At 43.5% G+C, this 23,681-nt stretch overlaps 1 protein-coding gene across 1 annotated transcript; it reads right to left on the bottom strand.

Moving 5' to 3' along the window:
• Positions 1–2,250: 2,250 nt before the first annotated feature.
• On the bottom strand, positions 2,251–18,344 carry LOC307112361 (cytochrome P450 2C21-like; the record flags this gene model as incomplete). The annotated part of the gene is made up of 9 exons (XM_079792986.1): positions 2,251–2,511; positions 4,756–4,897; positions 5,743–5,930; positions 7,506–7,647; positions 9,074–9,250; positions 10,025–10,185; positions 12,435–12,584; positions 14,484–14,646; positions 18,162–18,344. The coding sequence occupies 9 exons, from the start codon at positions 18,342–18,344 to the stop codon at positions 2,330–2,332; spliced, it is 1,488 nt and encodes a 495-aa protein (XP_079649112.1). The 3' UTR covers positions 2,251–2,329.
• Positions 18,345–23,681: the final 5,337 nt, after the last annotated feature.

Raw genomic sequence — 23,681 nt, forward strand, 5'->3', positions numbered from 1 at the left:
CTCAGACAACCCCCTGCTTGCACATTCTTTTCACAGCTACCCCTCCAGGATCCGCCCAATGTGGGGAACTCTCTGGTGACTTCCATGAACTGCTTCCTTGTAATTTCTCCAGATTGAAACATTGTTCTCCGGGAGAAAGTGAGATTTATCGAGCTACTCCAGCATCGCCAGGATTAACTTCTCCACCACATCACTGGACTTCAGGAAAGGGACCCACTTCCATCCCAGCCCCACAGCTCCTGCCCTGGAGTGAGTTCTGGGGGCAGGCTGGTGCACCTGGTTTGTCCTGATTTCAATCCCTGACCTCATTCACTCATCACACAGTCATTCCTGAAGTACATTCTGAAAGACAGTGTAGCTTGTTGATTAAGATGTGGCTTCTGAAGTCTGATGGTCAGGGTGCTAGTCCTGTCTCTGCCACTTACAAACTAAGTGTCCCTGGGCGGGATATTTCACCTTTGTGTGCCTCACTCTCCTCATCTCTGAAATGGGGATGGTAGCAGTCCTGACATCCGAAGGCTGTTGTGAGGATTACATGAGATGATTCAGCCAGAGCCGTGGTCGGCAAACTGCGGCTCGCGAGCCACATGCGGCTCTTTGGCCCTTTGAGTGTGGCTCTTCCACAAAATACCACGGCCTGGGCGAGTCTATTTTGAAGAAGTGGCATTAGAAGAAGTTTAAGTTTAAAAAATTTGGCTCTCAAAAGAAATTTCAATCGTTGTACTGTTGATATTTGGCTCTGTTGACTAATGAGTTTGCCAACCACTGAGCCAGAGCATACTGTCAAACGCTAAAAACGTGAGCTATTATTTGTGGGTTCTGGTACCCACACAGGCACTGGAATCCAGATGGAGAAGGACCAGCTGAGAGATATTGTGTTTCTTTAGACTTGGTTTTACAAAAGTCTGTGATTTTGGGCATGTTAGTAAACATGTTTGTGCCTCAGTGTCCATATCGGTTAAATGGGGGTGGATTAAACTGTACCAATTTCCCTGAATTATAAGGACTGAATATGTTGTTTTCATATGAGAATAGAGTCGACCACATCATAAATACTTCAAAATTATGTCACTGTGAAGATTGTTTTTACCTATTGCATATTGTAAAGATGCACCACAATGTACTTACCACCTCCAGTAGCACTTTAATTTTTTTCAAATCTATCATGAATAATCATGAAATGAATGTCCACATCCATATGATTAAGGGACATTCAAGAATATCCATGAAATAAATGCATAAGAAGTGGAATTGCTTGAAAGACAGGTATCTGCATTTACATTTTAACAGACATGGTGAAATCCACCTTCAAAGAGAAATTCACTCATTCATTCTTCATTCATTCAAGTAGTCATTCATTTTATCAAATATTTACTGAGCCAATATGTGCCAGGCACTACTCCAGCCGATTGATATTTGTTAGTGAGCAAAACAAAGATCCTTGCTCACCTGGAACATGTATGTTAGCAGATGGTAGGTACACATGAGTAATTCAGTGTGGTTTTAATTTTTATTCCCCCCACAACTAATAAAGTTGAGTACTTTTTCTCATGTTTATTGACCATATGAAAATCCTCTTCTGTGAAGTGACTATTCAAACATTTTGCCCATTTAAAAAATACTTGGATGTCTTTGTGTTGTTTTTAGTTCTTTATGAAATCTGGATATAAGTCCTTTTGTGGATATATTCATTGGAAATATTTCTCCCAGACTGTACCTTGCCTTTTGAGTATCTTAAACGGTATCTTTTGATGAATAGATAGGAGTTTAAATACTAATTTAACTAAAGACCTATTTATCGATCTTGTATAATTAGTACTTTTTGTGGCCCATTTTTGAAATTTTTTTGCAGAGCTCAAGGTCTAAAGACTTTCTCTTTTGTCTCACAGTAGAGGCTTTATAGTTTTATTTCTTTTGTTTTGTTTTGTTAATCCTCACCTGAGGATATTTCTCCATTGATTTTTAGGGAGAGTGGAAGAGAGAGGGAAAGACAGAAACATCGATGTGAGAGAAACATGTCAATTGGTTGCCTCCTGCACGAGCCCCAACCAGGGCCTGGGCCGGGGAAGGAGCCTGCAACCGAGGTTTGTGCCCTTGACTGGAATCGAACCCGGGACCCTTTGGTCCGCAGGCCGACGCTCTATCCACTGAACCAAACCAGTTAGGGCTACCGTTTTATTTCTTAAAGGATGGGAAAATTAGAAGAGACAGAGCTCGGAATGCCATTCTTCCTGTTACGAAAGAGGTGGATAACGGCTAACACACCAAACATAGAGCATCTGGCTTGTTCAGATGAGGCGAGAGTCTTGTTCTGCAACCTGCCCCTTCCTCAGACGGGAACGAAACAAAGCTCATAGGAGGGCGGTACAGAGCCGAACCCACTGACAAGTGGGCTGGTGTCAATGTCCTTCGGATCAACCAGAGGTTTCAAGGTGAAATGCTGCAAAATGTGGGTCAGTAGTAAAAACAACTCCATGCGGGCCAGGCCTTCTCCAACACAAACTCTTTTTCCTAAAAATGACACATAAATTAAATACGCATTTCATTCTATTTCTGAGTTAGTACACAAAGAAGCTTTAAAAAGATGGGACGAATACGTAAATAAATATATTAATAAAAGCCAAATTAACCCATGGCTTCTCCTATCTACATTGAAACCTGGTTTTCTTCATTTTCTCAGCACATGTTTTGTGTCCATGTTGGATTGGCTTTGCTGAGACCTCTCAATGACATCTTTCTAAACACACACACACACACATAACACTCACCTTGACATAAGACACACACTGTACTTTTCCATCTACCTCCAACCCAAGACTCAACAATAGGTTTGTGTCTCCTCACTGGATTCTAAAGGATAATCTTAACCTTGTCATGTCCCTGCTTTACAAAATTTCAAGAGCTTACCATTGCCAAGTATAAAAAGAAACATCACAACTAGCCACAAGCACTACCATTCACTAATTCCCAAACAGACTGGCAACCTCAGGTGTTATCTCAGATTCCAGTCATTCCTCCAAACGGAACAGCCTTCCCCTCTGCTCAGTCGGCTGATATTCTGTGCATCTTTCTGGACTCAGCTCAGAGGTCATTTATCCTATGCAAACTTCTGTGACATGCTCAGGGTATGTAATTCACTCCCTCATCCGTTTTCCTCAACCCTCACTAATGCTTCTAATACAGCACACTTCACACGAAATTCTAATTATTCACCTGTCTCACAGACTGGAACATACGCTCTTAAGGTAAGGCCTTAGATCTTGTAATGGTACCCACAGTGTCAGGACAAAAGCAAGCCCGCAAGCCCTGTGATGGGAATAGAAATCTCCAGCAGGCGCGTTATACAGGAAGAAAGATGAGGAGGAGGATAGCGGTGTCTTGCTTTGGGATCATCTCTGGGAACTGCACATAATTTGCTGCCACGAGACCAAGTGATTTTCTTAGATATCTAATCAGGAGCCAATCTCCGATTTTTGCCTCTGTTTCAGTGACTTCTATAGGAAAGGCCCTTCGCCCCCTACTCTTCCCGCTCTTCCTCCATTGGAGTGTGCTGAATAATCTCGGTTTCTCCTGCCTCTCGGTCCATTCTGTGTGCGTTTGTCTTTTATGCTTGCTCTGTGTTGAGGAAGCCTATTTTTATGGACTGCATACACCCTGAAGTTAGTTCCTTCTGGATTCTGAATAAACTCAGAGGACTAGGTATTGCAACAGCCAGAGTATTCATTTCCTCAACCCCACCCTGCCAGGCCACAGGTTAGCCAGTGGCTCTTCTCCTCCCCCTATCGATGCATCTCCAGTTGAGGCATCCTGTCTCTGCTAAAGATCTAGCCCTAGCTGGTTTTGCTCAGTGGATAGAGTGTCAGCCTGTGGACTGAAGGGTCCTGGGTTGCAGGCTCAATCCCCGGCCCTGATCGCATGTGGGAGGCAACCAACTGATGTGTCTCTCACATCGATGTTTCTCTCTGTCTCTCCCCATCTCTTCCACTCTCTCTAAAAATAATGAAAAATATCCTTGGGTGAGGATTAACACACACAAAAAAATCTATTTGGGTTCCAGTAACCGCCTCCTTCCCTCATTCCTTCCATCCTCAGATGGGAATGTCTTTCTGCTGGTGCTCGCCCCTCAGAACCTTCGCACACCTCGTCACTTCCCTCAACCCACCTTCACCTCTGAAACAGTCTTTTCATTCAACTTTCTTTAGTTGACCTTTTGAGTATGCCACCTATTTTTTCCCCAGGACCCTGACAAATTAAAGAAAGATACTCAAATGCTTCCTGCAAGAAACTTTCCCTTACCTCCCAACTACACTGCCCTCTGCCCCTGCCCCCTGGGCTCCCACAACAGCCCCTCAAAGACCATTGCCCCCCGGGGTCTCACTGCCTATTAATTTGGCTTCCTCTTTCGTAGAGAGAGGGTCTGCTTCTTATTCACATTTAATCCTTGGATCTGAAATGAGTCTGCTACGTATAGGGTCCTAGTAAAGTGTATTGAATGAACTGGCTTCCCAGGGAAGGGGAGGAAAGTCTTGTGGAATTGAACTTCTAGGAGGAGCTCTTAGGCATCTCAGTGGTGGGTTATGGGACAGAACTCAGTGAGGAGCCTCCAATGCAAAGAGAAATAACCTGGACTTTGGAAGTGGTGCCTCTGGCCTCATGCAAATGACAATTCGTCCAGCCCAGTGTAGTCCCCATGCAAAGCCCTTCCTTGTCTCATTTGACCCCTGGATATAGAGGAAAAAAATGAAGCTTGCTTGCCTGCTGAAAAGGGCATGAAGTAGTCGCTCTTCTTAAAGTTGCCACTTTCATCTAGGAAGTGGCCGGGATCAAACTGGCCCGGGTTGGGAAACTCTTTGTCATCATGCAGGACAGAAGTCAGGGATGTGAATATGGCTGTGCCCTGATATAAAAAGAAACAGATAAACTGGATTATAAAGGTTACAGAGCTTGGAAAAAAAGTCCCTTGTCTACTCCTTTTGATTCATAGATGAGGAGATTGAGGCATAAAAGGAGGATTTATTGACTTCATGTCACAGAACAAATAAATGACCGAGGCTAGCAGGTCTTCAGTCGTATGATGCCAGTTCATGGACCCCAAGGCCATCCTCTTCCGTTTGGAGCCCGACACCTGCACTTGCTTTTCAGGAAACTAAGGCCGCTCCCTGGAGAGCACTGTTCTCCAGAAATTGGTTGCCCTATCGTCTAAAAGTGCCGGTGTCCCTGGAAACCCAGCCCATCCTCTTTGAAACCAAGTATGAGGTCTTCCTCAAAACTCTACCTGCCTGGCCATATTCTTGAAAACCCTTTATTTCCCAATCAGAATGAAAAACTGGAATGAATCCCCTCCTACCACTATGCTCTTTCAATTGAATTGTTTCTTTTTTTTTTTTTTTCATGAAAATTTTGACCACTAAGTGAAACAGATAGTTGAGGAGGCAGGGGGAGTGTAGGATACTGGCTCAGTGGTCAGAGTAATAAAACATACACCGGGAAGCAGTAAGTGGACAGCAGCCTGGGCTAAGGGACAGGCAAAGTGTCCTGAAAATCCTGTGGGAACCTAAGCAGGATTACATTTATACAATAGTGTCAACCAACTAGAAGGAAGGGAGCGTGTCATCGGAGGGTGAGGAGCCTGAGCCAGGAATGTGCAATGCCTGTAGGAAGTTAGGCAGCCTGTGATTCTAACCACAGTGAGGGTGGGAACCTGAGGTTCCGATGGAGGAGTGTAGATGAAACATCTCTCACCTTCGGAATGAAGTATTCTCTGAACTTAATGTCCTGGTTCACCACGTGGGGCAGGTTGTTGGGGACGAGGTCAATGTATCTCTGGATCTCGTGGATCACGGCATCCGTGTAGGGCATGCGGCTCCTGTCCTGCATGCAAGGGCTCCGCTCTCTGCCCACCACACGGTCAATCTCTTCCTGGACTTTAGCTGGCGAGGTAGGAATCAGAATTTATGTGAGATGAAAAGACTTTTAAAATGATCTTCTTGATTTTGGTTACATTGTGGTGGGAGATGGGGAGAAGGGAAAAGTACACATGGCTACTACCTCCTCAAGGGAAAAAAAATAAACAGAATTTCAGTCTCCTGACAAATTGGAATCTCAGGAGAGACTTCAATATACGTACATGTAAAACCCAACTGTACCATGAAATTCATTTCTCAACTCTGATCTCTACTTTGTGTATTTTTGTTTGATAGACTCAGGGGTCTGAGATCTTGAAGGCTCACTACAAACCACGTAGTTTAATCTTTGTGTGTGAAGCTTTTGTTTTATTAAATCCGTAACTTCCAAGGGGGTAAGAACTAGCCAGTGAAGTAAATGCTTAATAAATAGAGCAATCAAATAAGATGTTTAGTTGGCTCTGCATATAGGAACAAAAAGTAATTTAACATTTATTTAGCATGCAAAATTTGACAGGCATGCTGTACTATTTATTATATTACTTTATAAATTTCTCAAAAACAGTACTATGTGTTGGGTATTAGTTTGTGTGTCTTAAAAATGAGGAAACAGGTCCAGAAAACTCAATATATTTCTTAAGGACATCCAGGTATTATGTGGTCTTTCTCATTCCCAAGCCTACAATCCTAGAAATTGAATAAGATTACTGAAAGTAGTTGTTAATGAATTACATTTTTCCTTTATCTACAAAGGGTATCGTGTTAATAATATAGGGCTTAAGTAAGACTATTCATTAATGAAAAACAAATGCTTGTTAACTTTTCCTTTGTGGGAAAGACTCTGAATGTTACGAAGTATTTTCGTCTCCCTTAAACAGATGAAGAGCTGGTCTGACACAAATCGAGGACACTCCACCAGTACAGGAAGGACAGTGATCTCTGCCCTTCAAATCTCTGCTGCTTTTTAAATACATTTTTCTGAAACGACTGGTGTGGCTCAGTGGTTGAGAGTCGACCCATGAACCAAAAGGTCATGGTTCAATTCCCGGTAAAGGCACATGCCCAAGTTGTGGGCTCAATCCCCAGTAGCAGCCAATCAATGTGTCTCTCTCATCATTGACGTTTCTCTCTCTCTATACCTCTCCCTTCCTCTCTCTCTAAAATCAATAAACATATATTTAAAATAAATATTTTTTTCTCCTTTGTAATAATCTAATTTGAATGTAATTCATCCAATGATAGGAAGATGTGTTAGTGATGGAAATTTTCTTGTACATTGTGTAGGCAGATGAGGAGTGGGATAGTCCTAGTGTTGCCTGCCCACTATTTCTACCTGAAATTTTTTTAAAATATATTTTTATTGATTTCAGAGAGGAAGGAAGAGGGAGAGAGAGATAGAAACATCCGTGATGAGAGAGAATCATGGATTGGCTGCCTCCTGCAAGTCCCCCACTGGGGATTGAGCCCACAACTTGGGCATGTGCCCTTGACCGGAATCGAACCTGGGACCCTTGAGTCCACAGGCCGACGCTCTATCCACTGAGCCAAACCGGTTAGGGCTCTACCTGAAATTTTTATCCTGCCCAACATCTGAGAGCATACCTGCGACCTCTGGGTGCTTCAGCAGGAGCAGGAGTCCATATTTCAGGGTGGTGGTCGTTGTTTCCGTCCCCGCACTAAACATATCCCATATAGTCGTGATCAAGTTGTCCATGGTAAACACAGACTGTTTATTGTGCTTTTCCTAGGAATGATGTATTAGAATTACTTATTAGAATAAATTAAAGAGCCTTTGAGCCGAAACCGGTTTGGCTCAGTGGATAGAGCGTCGGCCTGCGGACTGAAGGGTCCCAGGTTCGATTCCAGTCGGGGGCATGTGCCTTGGTTGCGGGCACATCCCCAGTATATGCAGGAGGCAGCTGATAGATGTTTCTCTCTCGTCGATGTTTCTAACTCTCTATCCCTCTCCCTTCCTCTCTGTAAAAAATCAATAAAATATATTTTTAAAAAATAAATAAAGAGCCTTTGAGATACCATACATAACTCCATATAACATCATTATTTGCTTAATTTGCTTATTTGACCAATTAAGCCAGACGTTAGAGAGTATAATAGCTAAAGGTAAAGTCAGATAAGTTGTTAGGATTCCTTCAAACAGTTTAAATAAAATCGGAGCTGTAAACTTTCAATAAGTCCTTTCTGATTCTTCACCTTCTCACCCACGAGAGCCATTCAGTTCCTTCAAACATAATTTTTATCGAGTCATCATGGCTACTCCCCATCAGTTCTAGCATTTATTGTCTATTTCATCATTTAAATTTCTTTTTTTTTAAAATATATTTTATTGATTTTTTACAGAGAGGAAGGGAGAGGGATAGAGAGCTAGAAACATCAATGAGAGAGAAACATTGACCAGCTGCCTCCTGCACACCCCCTACCAGGGATGTGCCCGCAACCAATGTACATGCCCTTGACCGGAATCGAACCTGGGACCTTTCAGTCCGCAGGCCGACGCTCTATCCACTGAGCCAAACCGGTTTCGGCAATTTCATCATTTAAATTTCGCATTCAAGCTCCAGAACCACCTGCCCCCTACAGCATCACTGTTCCCAATGTCGCCAGTCGTTTCTCAGTGACAGTTCCTCAGTAACCTCTTTGAGAACGCCACACCCTTGATCATCTAGACCTATTTTTGTCATCTCTGTTCATCTGAGCCAGAGTTTCCTCTAAAACTAATCTGGGAAGATTTCCTAGTACCTTTCCCAAGGTAAGCCTTTCGAGATGCCTATCCATCCCTGTGTTCCCTCACATGTTACATTTTGCATTCATGGAACTTATTTTATGAATGATATATGTTGTTTATCATTATTCTTGAATGTGTGTGCTTCTTTGCGTGTGTGTGTGTGTGTGTGTGAATGTGTGTATGTGTGCATGTATTTCAACCTGTTCCAAATAAAGATCCAGCTTTAGTCATGTAAGTCATTTTTAGGGAGAATTTGGGACTATCTCAAGACACCCAATATGGTTTGCACAAGTAAGAGGTTGCACAAGCAATTAATACATCCTTAGGAAGAAGCTTTTGATTGAATATCCCAATTTCACTGAGATCAGAACTAATCCGAGCCACATCACCCACAGAAGATGAAGTTGCAAATCAGGGTCATTGATACCTTTTCCATTTTAATCATGAAGTAGTCAATAAAGTCTCGAGGGTTATTGAAGTCCAGGGACTCCTGGTGTTCTTTTATTTGCTCCAAAATGAATTTTTTCTGTTCAGTAAAGTTTGTAAAGAGTTCATTATGATTTCCTGGGAGATAATGTATTAAGTAGGGGAAAGCATTGTAGAGCTGAAAGAGTAAAGAATAATTCATTAATTTACTCACCAAACTTTTATTGGCCTCTATTGTGTACCAGGTACTTCGCTATATGCTGAGTAGGTGGAGATGAATAAGGCGTGCATCCTGCACTAGAACATACTTGGCCATTTCCAATCCTAGAGTTTACTGACTCTGCTTTAACTGGCACTTTCATTACCTAATACTGCTGGTGGGCACTGGAACAATTTATTCGGGCTGGTAGCTTGTATCAAACTCGATAGAGAATCAAGAAGTCTGGATTCTAGGTCTAGCTCATTCTTTGTCTTGGTTAGGCTACTTTGAGACTATGCTTCATATCTGTGGGTGATAGTTTCCTGTTCCAAAAAAATGAGGAGTTGACTCTTTGTTCTCCAGGGTCCTTCCCAGGTGAAACATTGAAAAACCTTATGATCCACACAAAATTTTAGTTGTTAATGATTATATATCAGAGGTTACTGATATTTTCTGGCAGTGTCCTATAGCAAGAAATACATACATTTTACACCATTACCCTCTTCATCTATAGAAAAAAATACCTTATCCTTTGGTGCAGTTTAATATAATATTTTTCTTTCTATTGCTATGTTTCATGTTTTAAATTTAATTTTAACACACTGAGTTGATCTGATAACTCACTAATTGCTTACAAATGATAGTCTGATAAACATCACTTCAGCCATTTTGAAATAGGGCAAAGGGATGGGGGTTAGGCATAAGCAATAGATTAGAAAATTATTTCTCATTTAAAGAGAACCTTGAGTTTACCTGTATCCAGGAGGTGCTTACAATCCTGAAGTTTTCATGAAAATAGTGTAGCAAGGTCAGCAACTTCTTATCACTGTACTCAAAGCGGCTCTGGAAGATGACGGAGCAGATCACGTTGCAGGGAGCACAGCCCAGGAGGAGAGAGGGATCGCAGGGAGACGCTGAAAACAACAGGAGTTCAAAGTTAGAGCAGAGTGTTCATTGGCATCTTAAGCTGGCCGTGTGAAATAACCGAGAAAGGTGGACTCCAAAGGGTAAGTATAGGAACTACCTACACCTGCCACCCTCACCATAAACACAGCATGCCTAAAATAAAGTGTATTGTTTCCCCAAACATAACTGTCTAATCCAGTCCGGTTTATTAATTTCCCTCACGTATTCTTCTATTTACAGCATTCGCCAAATAAGAGCCACAAGGTAATTCACAAGATCTTTTAAAAATCTTTTAAATTTGCCCTAGCTGGTTTGGCTCAGTGGATAGAGCGCCGGCCTGGGGACTGAAGGGTCCCAGGTTCGATTCTGGTCAAGGGCATGTACCTTGGCTGTGGGCACATTCCCAGTGGGGGGTGTGCAGGAGGCAGCTGGTTGATGTTTCTCTCTCATCGATGTTTCTAACTCTCTCTCGCTCTCCCTTCCTCTCTGTAAAAAATCAATAAAATATATATTTTTAAAATCTTTTAAATTTATTTATTACAATAGTATTGACTACATTCCCTAAGCTGTACTTTACATCCCTGTGACTATTTTGTAACTTCCGATCTGTACTTCTCAATCCCTTCACCTTTCTCACTCACTCTCCCAATCTCCCTTCCCCTGGCAACCATCGGTCTGTTCTGTGTGTCGATGAGCCTGTTTCTCTTTCGTTTACTCACTTACATGGTTCTTTAGATTGCACATGTAAGTGAAATCCTATGGTATTTGTCTTTCTCTGACTGACTGACTTCACTCAGCATGACACCCTCTAGGTCACCCATGCTGTCGCAAATAGTAAGAGCTCGTTTTTTCTGTGGCAAAAATGTCTTTGAAGGTGTACGATTTCGCCTTCAGTGTGATGCTTCCTGATACCCATAAGAAACTGAGCCACCTAGTGAGGAAATCAAAGGACAGGGGACCCTTGAAATCTTACTTTACAAAAGATGGCTGAAAAAGCCGGGTGTGCTTTCCTTGTAGAAGAGATAGTTTATGAGAGAAATTGGGAGTTACATTCTGGTATTTGAAGCACGATGTTATAGTATAGCAAACAGGCTTTCTATATGTAATAAAGAATATGACTCCATTCTTTGGTATTGGGCTGCTGATAGCTTTTTTTTTTTAAATGTATTTTATTGATTTTTTACAGAGAGGAAGGGAGGGGGATAGAGAGCTAGAAACATCAATCAGCTGCCTCCTGCACACCCCCCACTGGGGATGCGCCCGCAACCAAGGTACATGCCGTTGACCGGAATCGAACCTGGGATCCTTGAGTCCGCAGGCCGACACTCTATCCACTGAGCCAAACCAGTTAGGGCTGCTGACAGCTTTAAGCCTTACCTTTTCTTCCTCTGCTCACATCTGGACAAACTGATTTTTAAAAGCTCAGGTGTTCCTTTCTTTGGCACAAGCAGGGTGTTTAACCACACAAGCCCTGGTGGGCACGGGGAACCCCACCCCCTCGCCCCCTAACCACCATAGAAACCTCACCCCAGTGTCCTTTCCCTCCTCTGTCAGGCCATTCTGGGGTCTGCTTAGGAGCCACCACCCCTCCCCAGAAAGCCTCCCTTCCCAACTACACTCCTGCATGAGCCGTGAGGCAGCCCTGTGCGTTGCAAGGTTTGGACATAAATTCTACCCCTGAACCACCAGTGCTTTTTTTTTGTTTCACTGAGATATAATTGACATTCAGCACTGTATGTTTAATGTGCATAGCATAACGACTTGATATACATATATCATGAAATATTTGCAAGGTTTCTCAAGAAGCTACTAGAGAAATTACCTAGCTTTTCAAGTTATTGTGGCTAAACTACTAGCTGATTGGCAAAATCCGAGTTCTCCTCTTCTTCCGGGGCCCACAGACAGCCATATTTCCAGTTCTTAGAGGTGGGTGTACTAGTAGCCCTGGAAGTAGCTCATGGAAGAGAAGAAGCTTTGTGTACCGGGCTATGCCTGGCTTGTCCAGAACACCGTTGGCTCTTTTCCTTGTTCTCTGCTCCTTCCACTCGCACAAGAGGGATGAATCCTGGTGACACTGGAAGCCACACGGTGAAGCTATCTAAGCCCCTGTCGACCTGGGACCCGAAGAGCCTGAAAAAGCCAACCTCTTCCCTCTTCCTACTGGTACGTGAGCAAAACGTACCTGAGCCACCCATCTCTGCAGTCTACCTGTAACAGCATCACCCAAACTACTCCTGTCAATTTCACAAATACACACCATTGGTTTTCCTTAAAGCTTCCACCAGACACAAGGCTTCCTCTTGAATTCTGTCTTCAATGGTCTTCTTGCCCATCCCCATGTTCCGCAAAACCGTGAGGGAGAAACGCCGGGTGTGCTTCCAGCTTTCTCCGTTGCTGAAAACAATTCCTATTGGGACAAAAAGTAAATAAAAAAGGATAACTCCCATTTTCATGAATCCTTGCTGACAGTCTTTATCTCAGAAAACGATAATGTCACTTAAGCAGAAATGTAGCCCTAGCCGGTTTGGCTCAGTGGATAGAGCATCGGCCTGGGGACTGAAGGGTCCCAGGTTCAATTCCGGTCAAGGGCATGTACCTTGGTTGCGGGCACATCCCCAGTGGGGGGTGTGCAGGAGGCAGCTGATTGATGCTTCTCTCCCATCAATGTTTCTAACTCTATCCCTCTCCCTTCCTCTCTGTAAAAAATCAATAAAAAAATATATATTTTTTTAAAAAGCAGAAATGTAAATATCTGAAATTCCCACTGCGCCCTGTTCGCCTGCCACAGCCTAGACCAGTGATGGCGAACCTATGACACGCGTGTCAGCACTGACACGCATAGCCATTTCTGATGACACACAGCTGCTGAGGCGGCCGCATGCCGAGGATGAAACATTTGCGAAATAATGTTTTTTCCTCAAAGTGACACACTACCCGAGTTATGCTCAGTTTTTTGGCGAAGTTTGACACACCAAGCTCAAAAGGTTGCCCATCACTGGTAGACGCTCACTATCAAGACTCTTGGCTTGACATCTTACTAAACTCTTCTTCATCCATGAACTTCTCTAAACTTCGCAGTAACTCTGTGAACCAGTTTTTGTCCCCATTTAACTGATAAGAAGGCTGAAGATCATGGAGGCAAAACGCTTATAAACCATACAGCTAATAAATCATGGTGAGCCCAAGTAATCAATTAAATGTTCAGGGCCAACTTCTGTGCATGGTGAGTGAAAATGGAGCCAATTCCTGGAAGGAGAGACAACTCTGATGCATTGGGAGGAAGCTCATGAAAATCTGTTCCTCAGATAAGGGACGCAGCCATAGGCCTTTGCATTTTAACATTTTCCCTCTCTTTGTCAAATACCTTCCATGAAATGTGTCTAACACCAAGGAACTTCAACATTAGACTTCCAGAGTCAAGACAGGACCAGGGAGGAAAAATAACGCTCGTAGGAAACTTGTCCAAGAAGATCTTCGAGAACAATTCGGAGGAGGGGAAAACCCCCCTTCAGGCCTTATCTCTTTGCCGGAACCCAGTGACCCTCCTGAGGAATGAGCAGCTCTAAGTCCAGATCCAAAAACAAATGGATGATAGTTCAAGTCCTTAAATTGAAAAGCTTTTTTGTAATATCAATTCCAACCCTTTCTATGTGTTTCTCCATAATCTCCTTTTTAGAGCATATTTGTGCTTTATGCTTTGTATTCTACTGAATTCAAATATTTCTTATCCTTTTTAGATGAGAAGACTAAAGGTAAGGTTGGAAGTATTCCAAATTTATGTTGGTTCCATGCATACTATACACGTTTTCTAAGATAATCTCTTGGCAACCATGACTCAGGACAGAAAGCAAAATATTTGGTGGATAAAATAATTTAGTCAATTTCTTCCCTCTCTTCTCATTCTTAGCAGGCCGTAATTTAAACCGAACATGGCTTAGTCACAAATAGAACATTGTGGCGAGTTGGTTTTCATTGAAATTATCGTTTTATGGAGACATTGTGTCGCCTTCATCACTTAAAATATGGATTAATTGTCCTTTACAGAAAATGTTGGAATCATGATATTTCCATACATTTCTATACATGCTTAAAGTTTCTCAGTTCCTTTGCCTATTTGGAATCTTGGCAACTTGCAAATCTGCACACATTCCCCACCCGGAAGCATACCTAACCCCCACCCGGAAGCATACCTAACCCCCACCCGGAAGCATACCTAACCCCCACACGGAAGCATACCTAACCCCCCACAGGGAATCATACCCAATCCCCACCCAGAAGCATACCCAAGCCCCACAGGGAAGCATACCTAATCCCCGGGAGAGGTAGTCTATCACTGGGAAGCTGCCTCTGCCAGCAAACTCCTCGCCCCGGTCGATCAGGGCTTCCTTCACGGCGGCGTACCCGTGCAGCACCACCGTGGGCCGCATGCCCAAGTACACAGTGAACACCGGGCCGTAGACCTCCGCCAGCTGGGAAACAAAGAGGAGAGGAGGGAAGAGTGAGAACTCAAAACTGAAATGTAGCCCCAGCCCGTTTTGCTCAGTATTGCTCAGTAGTTAGTGTCGGCCCTCCCACTGAAGGGTCCCTGGTTCGATTCTGATGAAGGGAACGTACCTTGGTTGCAGGCTCATCCATGCGTGCAGAGGCAACCAGTCAGACACATGGATGTTTCTCTCTCTCTCTCTCTCTCTCTCCCCCCCCCCTCCCTCCACTCTCTCTAAAAAGCAATAGAAAAAATAACCTCAGGTGAGGATTAACAAACAAAAAACTAAAAAAGTAGATAAGTGAGAGAAATATCCTTAAGCTTACCAAAGACATTTTAATATTTATTCACTCATTATAAAAGATTTCAACTTCTAGATCCAATAACTTAATAAGAATTCACATTGCTTAAATGGGAATTATCATCATATTATTAGTAATATTGCTGATATTATCACCACCAATAGTCATCCTTTATTCAGCTTCTACTGTGACTCTACTATGTCATAACTTTTATTCATATTATTTAATTACTTTTTTTCTGCCAAACCTCTAATTGCTCCAAGTTTCTCCTTCCTTCCTATGGTTATAACTGATATGTTTCTCCTGTTTAAGGGAAACTTCTTCATGTAGCCCCAGGTGTAGACAAATAATCGTCGCTCCTTATCCGTTTTCTACATCTTCTCTTTAGCACCAGAGGCCTCTACGTTTCATTACTACATCCGGACAAGGCAGCCTCCTTACAGACCTCTCCCAGCTCCTCTGTGTGGCCATGTGACTAGGCTGCTGTGAACTGATGTTAGCAGGAGTGATGCGTGTCAATCCTACACGGTTGCATAAATGGTCACACATGCTCTCTGTTTCTCCCCCTACTCATGGGTTGACCCCACGGTGACCCCATGGAGATGGCCCCACTGTGACCACGAAAATGCAAACAATAGCTTCGGGACACAGGATGGTCAACAAGATTGAGAAAAACTGGTTCTCTGAAGACCTCACAGAAGAGAGACAGCCCACCAGCAATCATTCCGCCATCATAGACAGAAATAGACTCTTGTCTTCGTTAAGCCATTGCATTATTGGGGTCTTTCTCTTACGGCAGCTTGTTCAGGATATTAAATGATATAGGACTTTCCAATAGCCCAGTGTTTGAGTCCTGCTACCTTATAATTCATTCTCCATATACAACTCATTCTCCAATTCCTTCTCCAGAGTGATGTTTTCACACGGCAAATGTTGACATGACAGTCCTGTGAGCACGTTCATGGTATCACACTGTTCTTGTGCTAAAGACCAACATTCCTTTTTAAATTCTTTAAAATATATTTTTATTTCAGAGAAGAAGGGAGAGGAAGAGAGAGATAGAAACATCAATGATGAGAGAGAATCACTGATAGGCTGCCTCCTGCATGCTCCCCACTTGGGATCAAGCCTGAAACCAGGGCATGTGCCCTGACCAGGAATCAAACCGTGACCTCCTGGTTCACAGGTCGACGCTCAACCACGGAGCCATGCCGGTCAGGCTAAAAACCAATATTCTTAAAATCCTTGTGTAAGACCTGCATGCTCTGGCCCCTGCAGACCTCTCCAATCTCACCTCACACCATGTTTTTACTTACTCTCTGGACTACAGCTAAACTGGCCCTTTTTCAGACTCTAACAAGGAAGTCTTCTCCAGATCGAAAAAGCCTGGGACAAACTTTTATCTGGTTTTTGTCTGGTTAATGCCTAATCCTTCTTTAGAGCTCAGCTCCAAATTCAGTTCCTCAGAGAACCCTTTGCTGACTGCTCCTCCCCCGCTTAGTCCTCCAAGCTACATGGCCTCTTTCTACTGGGTCCATGCTACATGGTTTATAATCATACACTTATTTGCATTATTATATCATAAATACATGCCTACCCTCTGGCTTGTAAATTGCATAATGCTAGAATCTTTTTTTTTTTTTCATTCACCTCTGAAAATCCCCAGCACACATAAAAAAGACTAAAATTTTACTGTTTGCGACAGCATGGATGGATGTAGAGGGTGCTATAGTAAGTGAGCTGAGTCAGTCAGAGAAAGATAAATACCATGAGTTCACTTATATGTGGAATCTAAAGAACAAAATAAACAAAATTGAAACAGATTCATAGACACAGAGACCAGCTGGTGGTTGCTAGAGGAGGGAGGGGTTGGGAGACTGACTGGGTGAAAGAGGTGAAGGGATTAAGAAGTACAAATTGGTAGTTACAAAATCGTCACGGGGATGTAAAGTAGAGCACAGGCAATATAGTTAATAATATTACAATAACTATGTGTGGTGCTAGGAGGGTACTGGAAATATCAGGGGGAACACCGTTAAATGTATGACTGTCAAGTCATTCTGCTGTACACTTGGAACTAATACAAAATAATACTGGGACCGGGGGGCGGGGAATCCCCAGTACCTAACACAGTGCCTAGTCAAAGCAGGCATTCAATAACTTGTTGAATACATGCTATACTATTAACTTGTGCAAAATAATTATTATTCACCTTTTAAAGAAATGGAAATTGAAGCTCAGAGAGATTTTTAAAACTTGCCTAAGGTTGTACGTTAACAAATGGATGTGCTGGGGTGCCAACATAATCCCTTCGAATCCAGCCCAAAACACTGGAAGGAGCTGCCAGGGGCGAGCCCTGGTAACCAGCTGTCTCAGGGGAGACCGATTTCAGACGATCCCTTCAAGATTTAGAGAGCTACAGCTATATAAATAGCTAAGAGTAGAGCAGTTATTCACTCATTCACTGAGCAAACATAATAGAAACCGAGTAAGTTCCTGAACCTTTAATTAGTTCCTTAACTTCACCTCAGTGTGTGCTTTTAGACAAATGTTAGTGTTGGGACTCTGTGAATCAGTGGATTTTTTAAAAATTGAAGGTAGTTTCATCGCCAGTAGAATAATTACTAGAAAGAGGACCTAGGTCACAATATGCTCAGGAAATTCCTCCTTTTGGCAATTTCACCAATCACCTCATGGATCTCACTCCCTTCTGGCCACCATCTAGCCGTACCCCACTTAAAATCATGTCTGCAGAAAAGGACAAGGACTACACGATTTCACTCATATGTGGAATATAAAGCAGAAAGCAACAAACAAATAAACAAACAAGCTCATAGACACAAACAGTATGGTGGTTACCAAAAGGGGAGGAGGGCTGAGGGGAGGAGGAAGAGGACAAAAGGGTGAACTATATGGTGAAGGAAGGAGACTAGACTTGGGATGATGAGCACACGATGCAATATATAGATGACATATTAATAGATTTGAAAAACTGAAACCTGTAAAATGTTATTCATCAATGTTACCCCAGTAAATTTAATTAAATTAAAAAAATAAAATTATATCTGGGTGTCCAATGGACACTTCCCTTTAAAACCACTTCTTTAACATATGGTGTCTGGGACCCTATTTTAGTTAGATCTAGGACTGCCTTATTTACTCATTGCAAACAACTGGAAGAAAATTAATCATACTTAACCTTTCTTAAGGACTCGTTGAAGTTTTTCATATTTAGCTGCAGAATATTTCCAACGACTGGGAGAGGAGTGGGGCCAGGTGGCAGCTTTCCTTGGGCATAGCTTCGGTTCCACAGAAAAAGGAGAATCAAACAAGAAAGACAAATCGCCAGGACTGTGAAGAGATCCATGGTTGCGCTTCGCATAAACGCAATTGAAAGTTTATAACCCAAAGATCTTGTAAATGTTAAGTGCAAACTCATCTCCCAACATGCACTACGTCTCTGAACTTTTAGGTAAATATTGTTTTATCTTCAGTGTACTTTGACCTGCTGGTAGCGAGTACACCAAAACAAGAAAACAAACTCACAGATACAGACAACAGAGTTGTGATTACCAGAAGGGTAAAGGGAGGACTAGGAAGGTAAAGGGGGCCAAATACAGGGTGATGGAAGGAGACTAGATTTTTGGTGGTGAACACACACTATACAGATGTTGTATTATTTTAAAGTTGTACACCTGAAAGTTATATGTTTATTAACCAACTAGAGGCCCAGTGCACGAATTCATGCATGGGTGGGGTCCCTCGGGCTGGCTTGCGGAGATCGGGGCCCAGCTCATGCCCCCAACCTCACAGCCCCAGCTTGCGCCCCCAGCCTCGCAGCCCCGCACCCCCACCGGGCACCCTGCTTTGGCCTGGTGCTGCCCCTTCACCTGCTCCACCACCCCGGCCGTGGGGCCCCCTGCCCAGCTCCCTCAGTGCCTGGAAGCCAAGCAGGAACCCCGCCCCCTGCGGCCGCCCCTGGTCACCGTCTGCAGGGCAATCAGCAAGGCGACTGGGCCCCTGCTCGCACCCGCCTTGGCCTGGCACCACCCGCTCACCTGCTCCGCCATCCCGCTGTGGTCCCACTCTCGTTGGGGCCCATGGGGGGCTGGCAGTGCCTCCACTGCTTCCCCCTGCCAGCGCTGCGTGGCCGACACCCACCATGTTCCACACCACACCCTGGTGGTCAGCGCACATCATAGCAAGCGGTCAAACTCCCAGTCTCCTGGTTGAACTCCCAGTCGAATGACCGCCTGAGGGGACAATTTGCATATTAGGCTTTTATTATATAGGATGTCATCTCGATAAATTTTTATTGATTTTAGAGAGAGGAAGGGAGAGAGAGAAAACATCAATGATGAGAGAGAATTATCAATTGGCTGCTTCCTGCACGTCCCCTAGTGGGTATTGAGCCCACAACCCAGGCATGTGCCCTGATTGGGAATCAAACCATGATCTCCTGGTTCATAGGTCAATGCTAAACTATTGAGCCACACAGGCTGGGCCCAATAAATTTAATTTTGAAAAAACAGTCACATTAGTATAGAGAAATATCTAAGTTTTCAACTAAGTTTTAGTTGGAAATTCCAACTAAAAAATAACTCTCACTTCTTCAGAGATGGCCGTATTTTAATAGTGAAATTGAAAGCTAACACATTTTCAAAGGGCTAAAATGCATAATCTTGACAAATGATGAAAGACAGTATCTCATATGAAAATTCATCATCATATGTGCAGAAAAAAGCATTCTCATTTTTAAAAATGTATTTATTAATTTGAGAGAGAGAGAGAGAAAGGAAAGGAAACAGAAAGAAAGAGAAACATCGATTTGTTGTTCCACTTATTTATACATTCGTTGGTTGATTCTTAGGACTTGGCCAAGTGGCTCCAACTAACTGAGTTACGCGGCCAGGGCCTAAGAAGCACTCTCTTGGTGCATTTTCCCAGAAAATCCAGGGAAAGGCCAGAATCAATGACAGAGGGAAGGAGGCAGGGTGGGAAAGAACGGTATAGGGAACTAGTCTTAGAGTAGTGACAGCCCAACTCTCCTGGCAGAGCCCTTTCCTACCTCTATGTCAGGAGTTCTGACACCACTTACTCTCAAAGGAGACGCCGAGCCAACACAGATACCGCCCTGCCCAGTTAGTAAAGGGTAGGACTGGAATTTGAACGCAGGACATCTGACCCATCACATATGTCAATTATAATTTAAGAAAAGAAGAAATGGACCAGCTGGTGTGCCTCAGTGATTGAGCATCGGCCTCTGAACCAGGTCATGGTTCAATTTCAGGTCAAGACACATGCCCAGGTTTCTGGTTTGATCCCCAGCAGGGAGTGTATCAAGAGGCAGTGATCAGTGATTCTCTCTCATCATTGATGTTTCTATCTCTCTCTCTCTCTCCCTCTCCCTTCCTCTCTGAAATCAGTAAAAATATTTTTTAAAACAAAAAGAAAAAAGAAACAAGTATTGATACAACAGCAGCCTGTGGGGAGAGAAGTCCCCATCTTAGGAGCTGTGGAGTGTGGACCCAACACAGGACTCCAATGCCGCAGTCTCCTGCACAGCTGGAGGCGAGTGCTCAGTCCTGCAGCGGGAAGGGTCAGTCTCAAGGGAGTCAGCAGGGAGGTCCTGAGAGAGAGAACATCCCTCCACAGCTTCTGAAGCGGCAGAGGAGCAAGTCTACCAAGCAGTTACCTGGTATTCAAGCTTAAGTTGGAGGGTGGGGAACGAACCACCTCAAAAATACCTCAGTCTGGGAAGACAACCTTACCTAGATTTCACAGACAAGAACATGATATATTTAGGTCAGTATCTAATAAAATTAAAGTTCTACTTTACACCACCTAAGAGACCTACTTTATAAACAGTCTTCTGGCCTGGCCGGCGTGCCCTGTGGTTGAGCATCGAACAATGAACCAGAGGTCATGGTTCGATTCCTGGTCAGGGAATATGCCAGGTGTTCAAGCTCGATCCCCAATAGGGGGCATGCAGGACACAGCCAACCAATGATTCCCTCTTATCATTAATGTTTCTATCTCTCTGAAATCAATAAAAATATATTTAAAAATAATAAAAACAGTCTTCTGTAAAAACCACTATTAGATTTTTTAAATAAGTGCCTAGAATCTTAAATTATTTTAAAAGAAAATAAATTGCTTTAATTAAAAAATAATAATTATTTTTATTTGTAGAATTCTGTGAAGTTTATGAAGTACTTTTGTGAGTATCTCATTATTTGAATCTCATAATCAACCCACAAGACAAGTAATTTTATTCATTTTACAGATGAGGCAAATTATAATTAGAACTGAAGAAATTCACCCAAATTTCCACCTCTAAGGCAGGGTAAGAACTCCAGCTCTGGTTTTATAACTTATGAACTCTGCATTGAAAATTATTTCAATTTAATTGTATTTCACAAACATTTGTTGAGTAATTATTAGGTATCTTGCAGTCTCACTTTGGCATTAGATATTTGATTTAAAATTAAACCATTACTGAGTCAATGATTTCACTATGGATAAATAAAAGTGAGAGTTCAGACAAGTTTATTTCTTCGTAATCTTTAGAATTTCAGTTAGCCAGGGTTCAAAGATTCAAAGAACTTGATTTCAAAGCAATACAGTCATTAGCTGCCCAATCCCGCAGCTGATGTACACTGCCTAGGACATTTCTGGTCCTGGAGGAGAGCAGATTTAAAAAAAAACCAACACACAACTAGAGCTGCTAGTTGAAGGGTCTTTGTTTCCTTAAATATAAGATTTTTCTAATCACCTAAATCTAAAGAAATTTTAAATATAACTTTCAGTGTAGAAAACACTTTTAAAATTTAACTCTCCTCTACATAAACATGAGCTAGCTTCAGGATTGTGAGAGTTTGTGATAACCCATCTTACCCCAGACGATAGGAACACTGGAGGTTAGGGAGCAGCATTTATTATTATTATTATTATTGTTTTTACCTGAAACCCTCAAGTAAAGCTCAAAAAGAAACTGGCCTGTTAATCCAAGACACATAGTCTCTTTTCTTGGTGACCATCAAAATCCTTAACAAAAAAAATATGGGAATATTTGAGTGTGGGATCTACTTTGCAGGCATGCTGGCCAGGATTCTAACGTGTGGGCACGTAGACGACAGGCAGAAGTGCCTGTTAAAAACCATCCTATCCCCCAGGCCAGCCGTGTTCAGCACAAGAGGGCACCCCCGGCGAGAAAGAGTTCCCCTCACCAGGACAGGAAGAGCCGCTAGCTTCTCCATCCTTTCAGGTGACTGCACCAAAGGTCCTGCTTCAGGGTCAGCCCACCCAGACCCAAAGCTGAGATGCCTGGAGACAGCTGGGAACAAGGAAGAAAAGCAGGGGAGGTGATTGCAGTTCACAGCCACCTGCTTGGCAGACAAACCCAGTAGATTTCACCACTGACTAAACCGACACAGCCAGCACAGCTACCTTGAACCCCCTGCAGATTACACCAGCTTTGGCCCCACAGGGGCCACTCACATGCACTGATGCCAGCCGCTAGAGGCTCTCCCCATTTTCTGCACCCACCCCACCTGGAATCTGAAAACCACACCAGAAGCCAGCTCAGGCCTCTGCAGCCGTGTGAATGCAAGACGCCAGCCTAAGACCCCTACCCCCACCCAGCTCAGCCCCACTGCTGGGCACCCACATGGAGCTGGCCCCTCCGGCGGAGCTCCTGCGTGTCCCTAGCCTGACCCCCATCACTGGTCTCCACTGCAGTGTACACACCTGGCGGGAGAGTGTGCAGCCATGGGAGGGCGGGCAAACAGCCAGCGAGTCTTTAGTTGGCCTAACCCTTGCCTATCTTGCCCCCTACACACTACTCCCTGTGTCTGCGTCTACTCCGTCCCCACACAGAGCCTACAGCTGGCCCCTGCAGGTGAGTGTTTGCATATCACCAGCTCTAGCCACCAACTATGAAAAGTGCACAGCAAAACAGCCAATCACCTCCAACCCAGCTACGTGGAGGTGCCAAGGTGCAGTGTGTTCCTGGCAGTATCACTTCCCCAAAGCTTCTCGATCGCCCAAGCAGGTGCTTCCTGCTTCCCGGGATAAGGTCAGCTAAGTAATTGGAGAATCGGGTGTCTAAAGTTTTGATTAAAGGGTAATCGCGTGGAAATGGAACCATTTCAACCATCGCTACTGGTGTGGACAGGCCTTTGAAAGTCCCAGAATACTTTATAGAAACCCAGCCTTGAGTAGAGTGAAAAAACCCTTTGGATAGGGCCTATTTCCTACTCTTGTTTTCTAAAAAATCTTAAGGTTTTTTGCTTCATCTTTCTGAGTTAATTTCTTTGTCCATAAAATAAAAGGATAGGACTAAGTAATCCCCCGGGGTCTTTCTGAATGGATGACTCTAGGTTCTGGGCAGGATTTTAGTGTTAAAACACTAGAAGGCAGGCCTAGCCGGTTTGGCTCAGTGGATAGAGCTTCGGCCTGTGGGCCAAAGGTTCCCAGGTTTCATTCGGTTAAGGGCATGTACCTTGGTTGCAGGCTCCTCCCTGCCTGGGTCCTGGTCGGGACTCATGCGGGAGGCAACCAATCAATGTGTTTCTCTTACATTAATATTTCTCTCTGTCCTACTCTCCCTGAAAAATCAATGGAAAAATATCCTCAGGTGAGGATTAACAACAACACCACAAAGAACACTAGATGGCATAGTCAGGTCGTGATAAACTTCAGACTTGGAAAAGACAAG

This window comes from Cnephaeus nilssonii (assembly GCF_951640355.1).
Source record: "Cnephaeus nilssonii genome assembly, chromosome: 16".
Lineage (NCBI taxonomy): Eukaryota > Metazoa > Chordata > Mammalia > Chiroptera > Vespertilionidae > Cnephaeus > Cnephaeus nilssonii.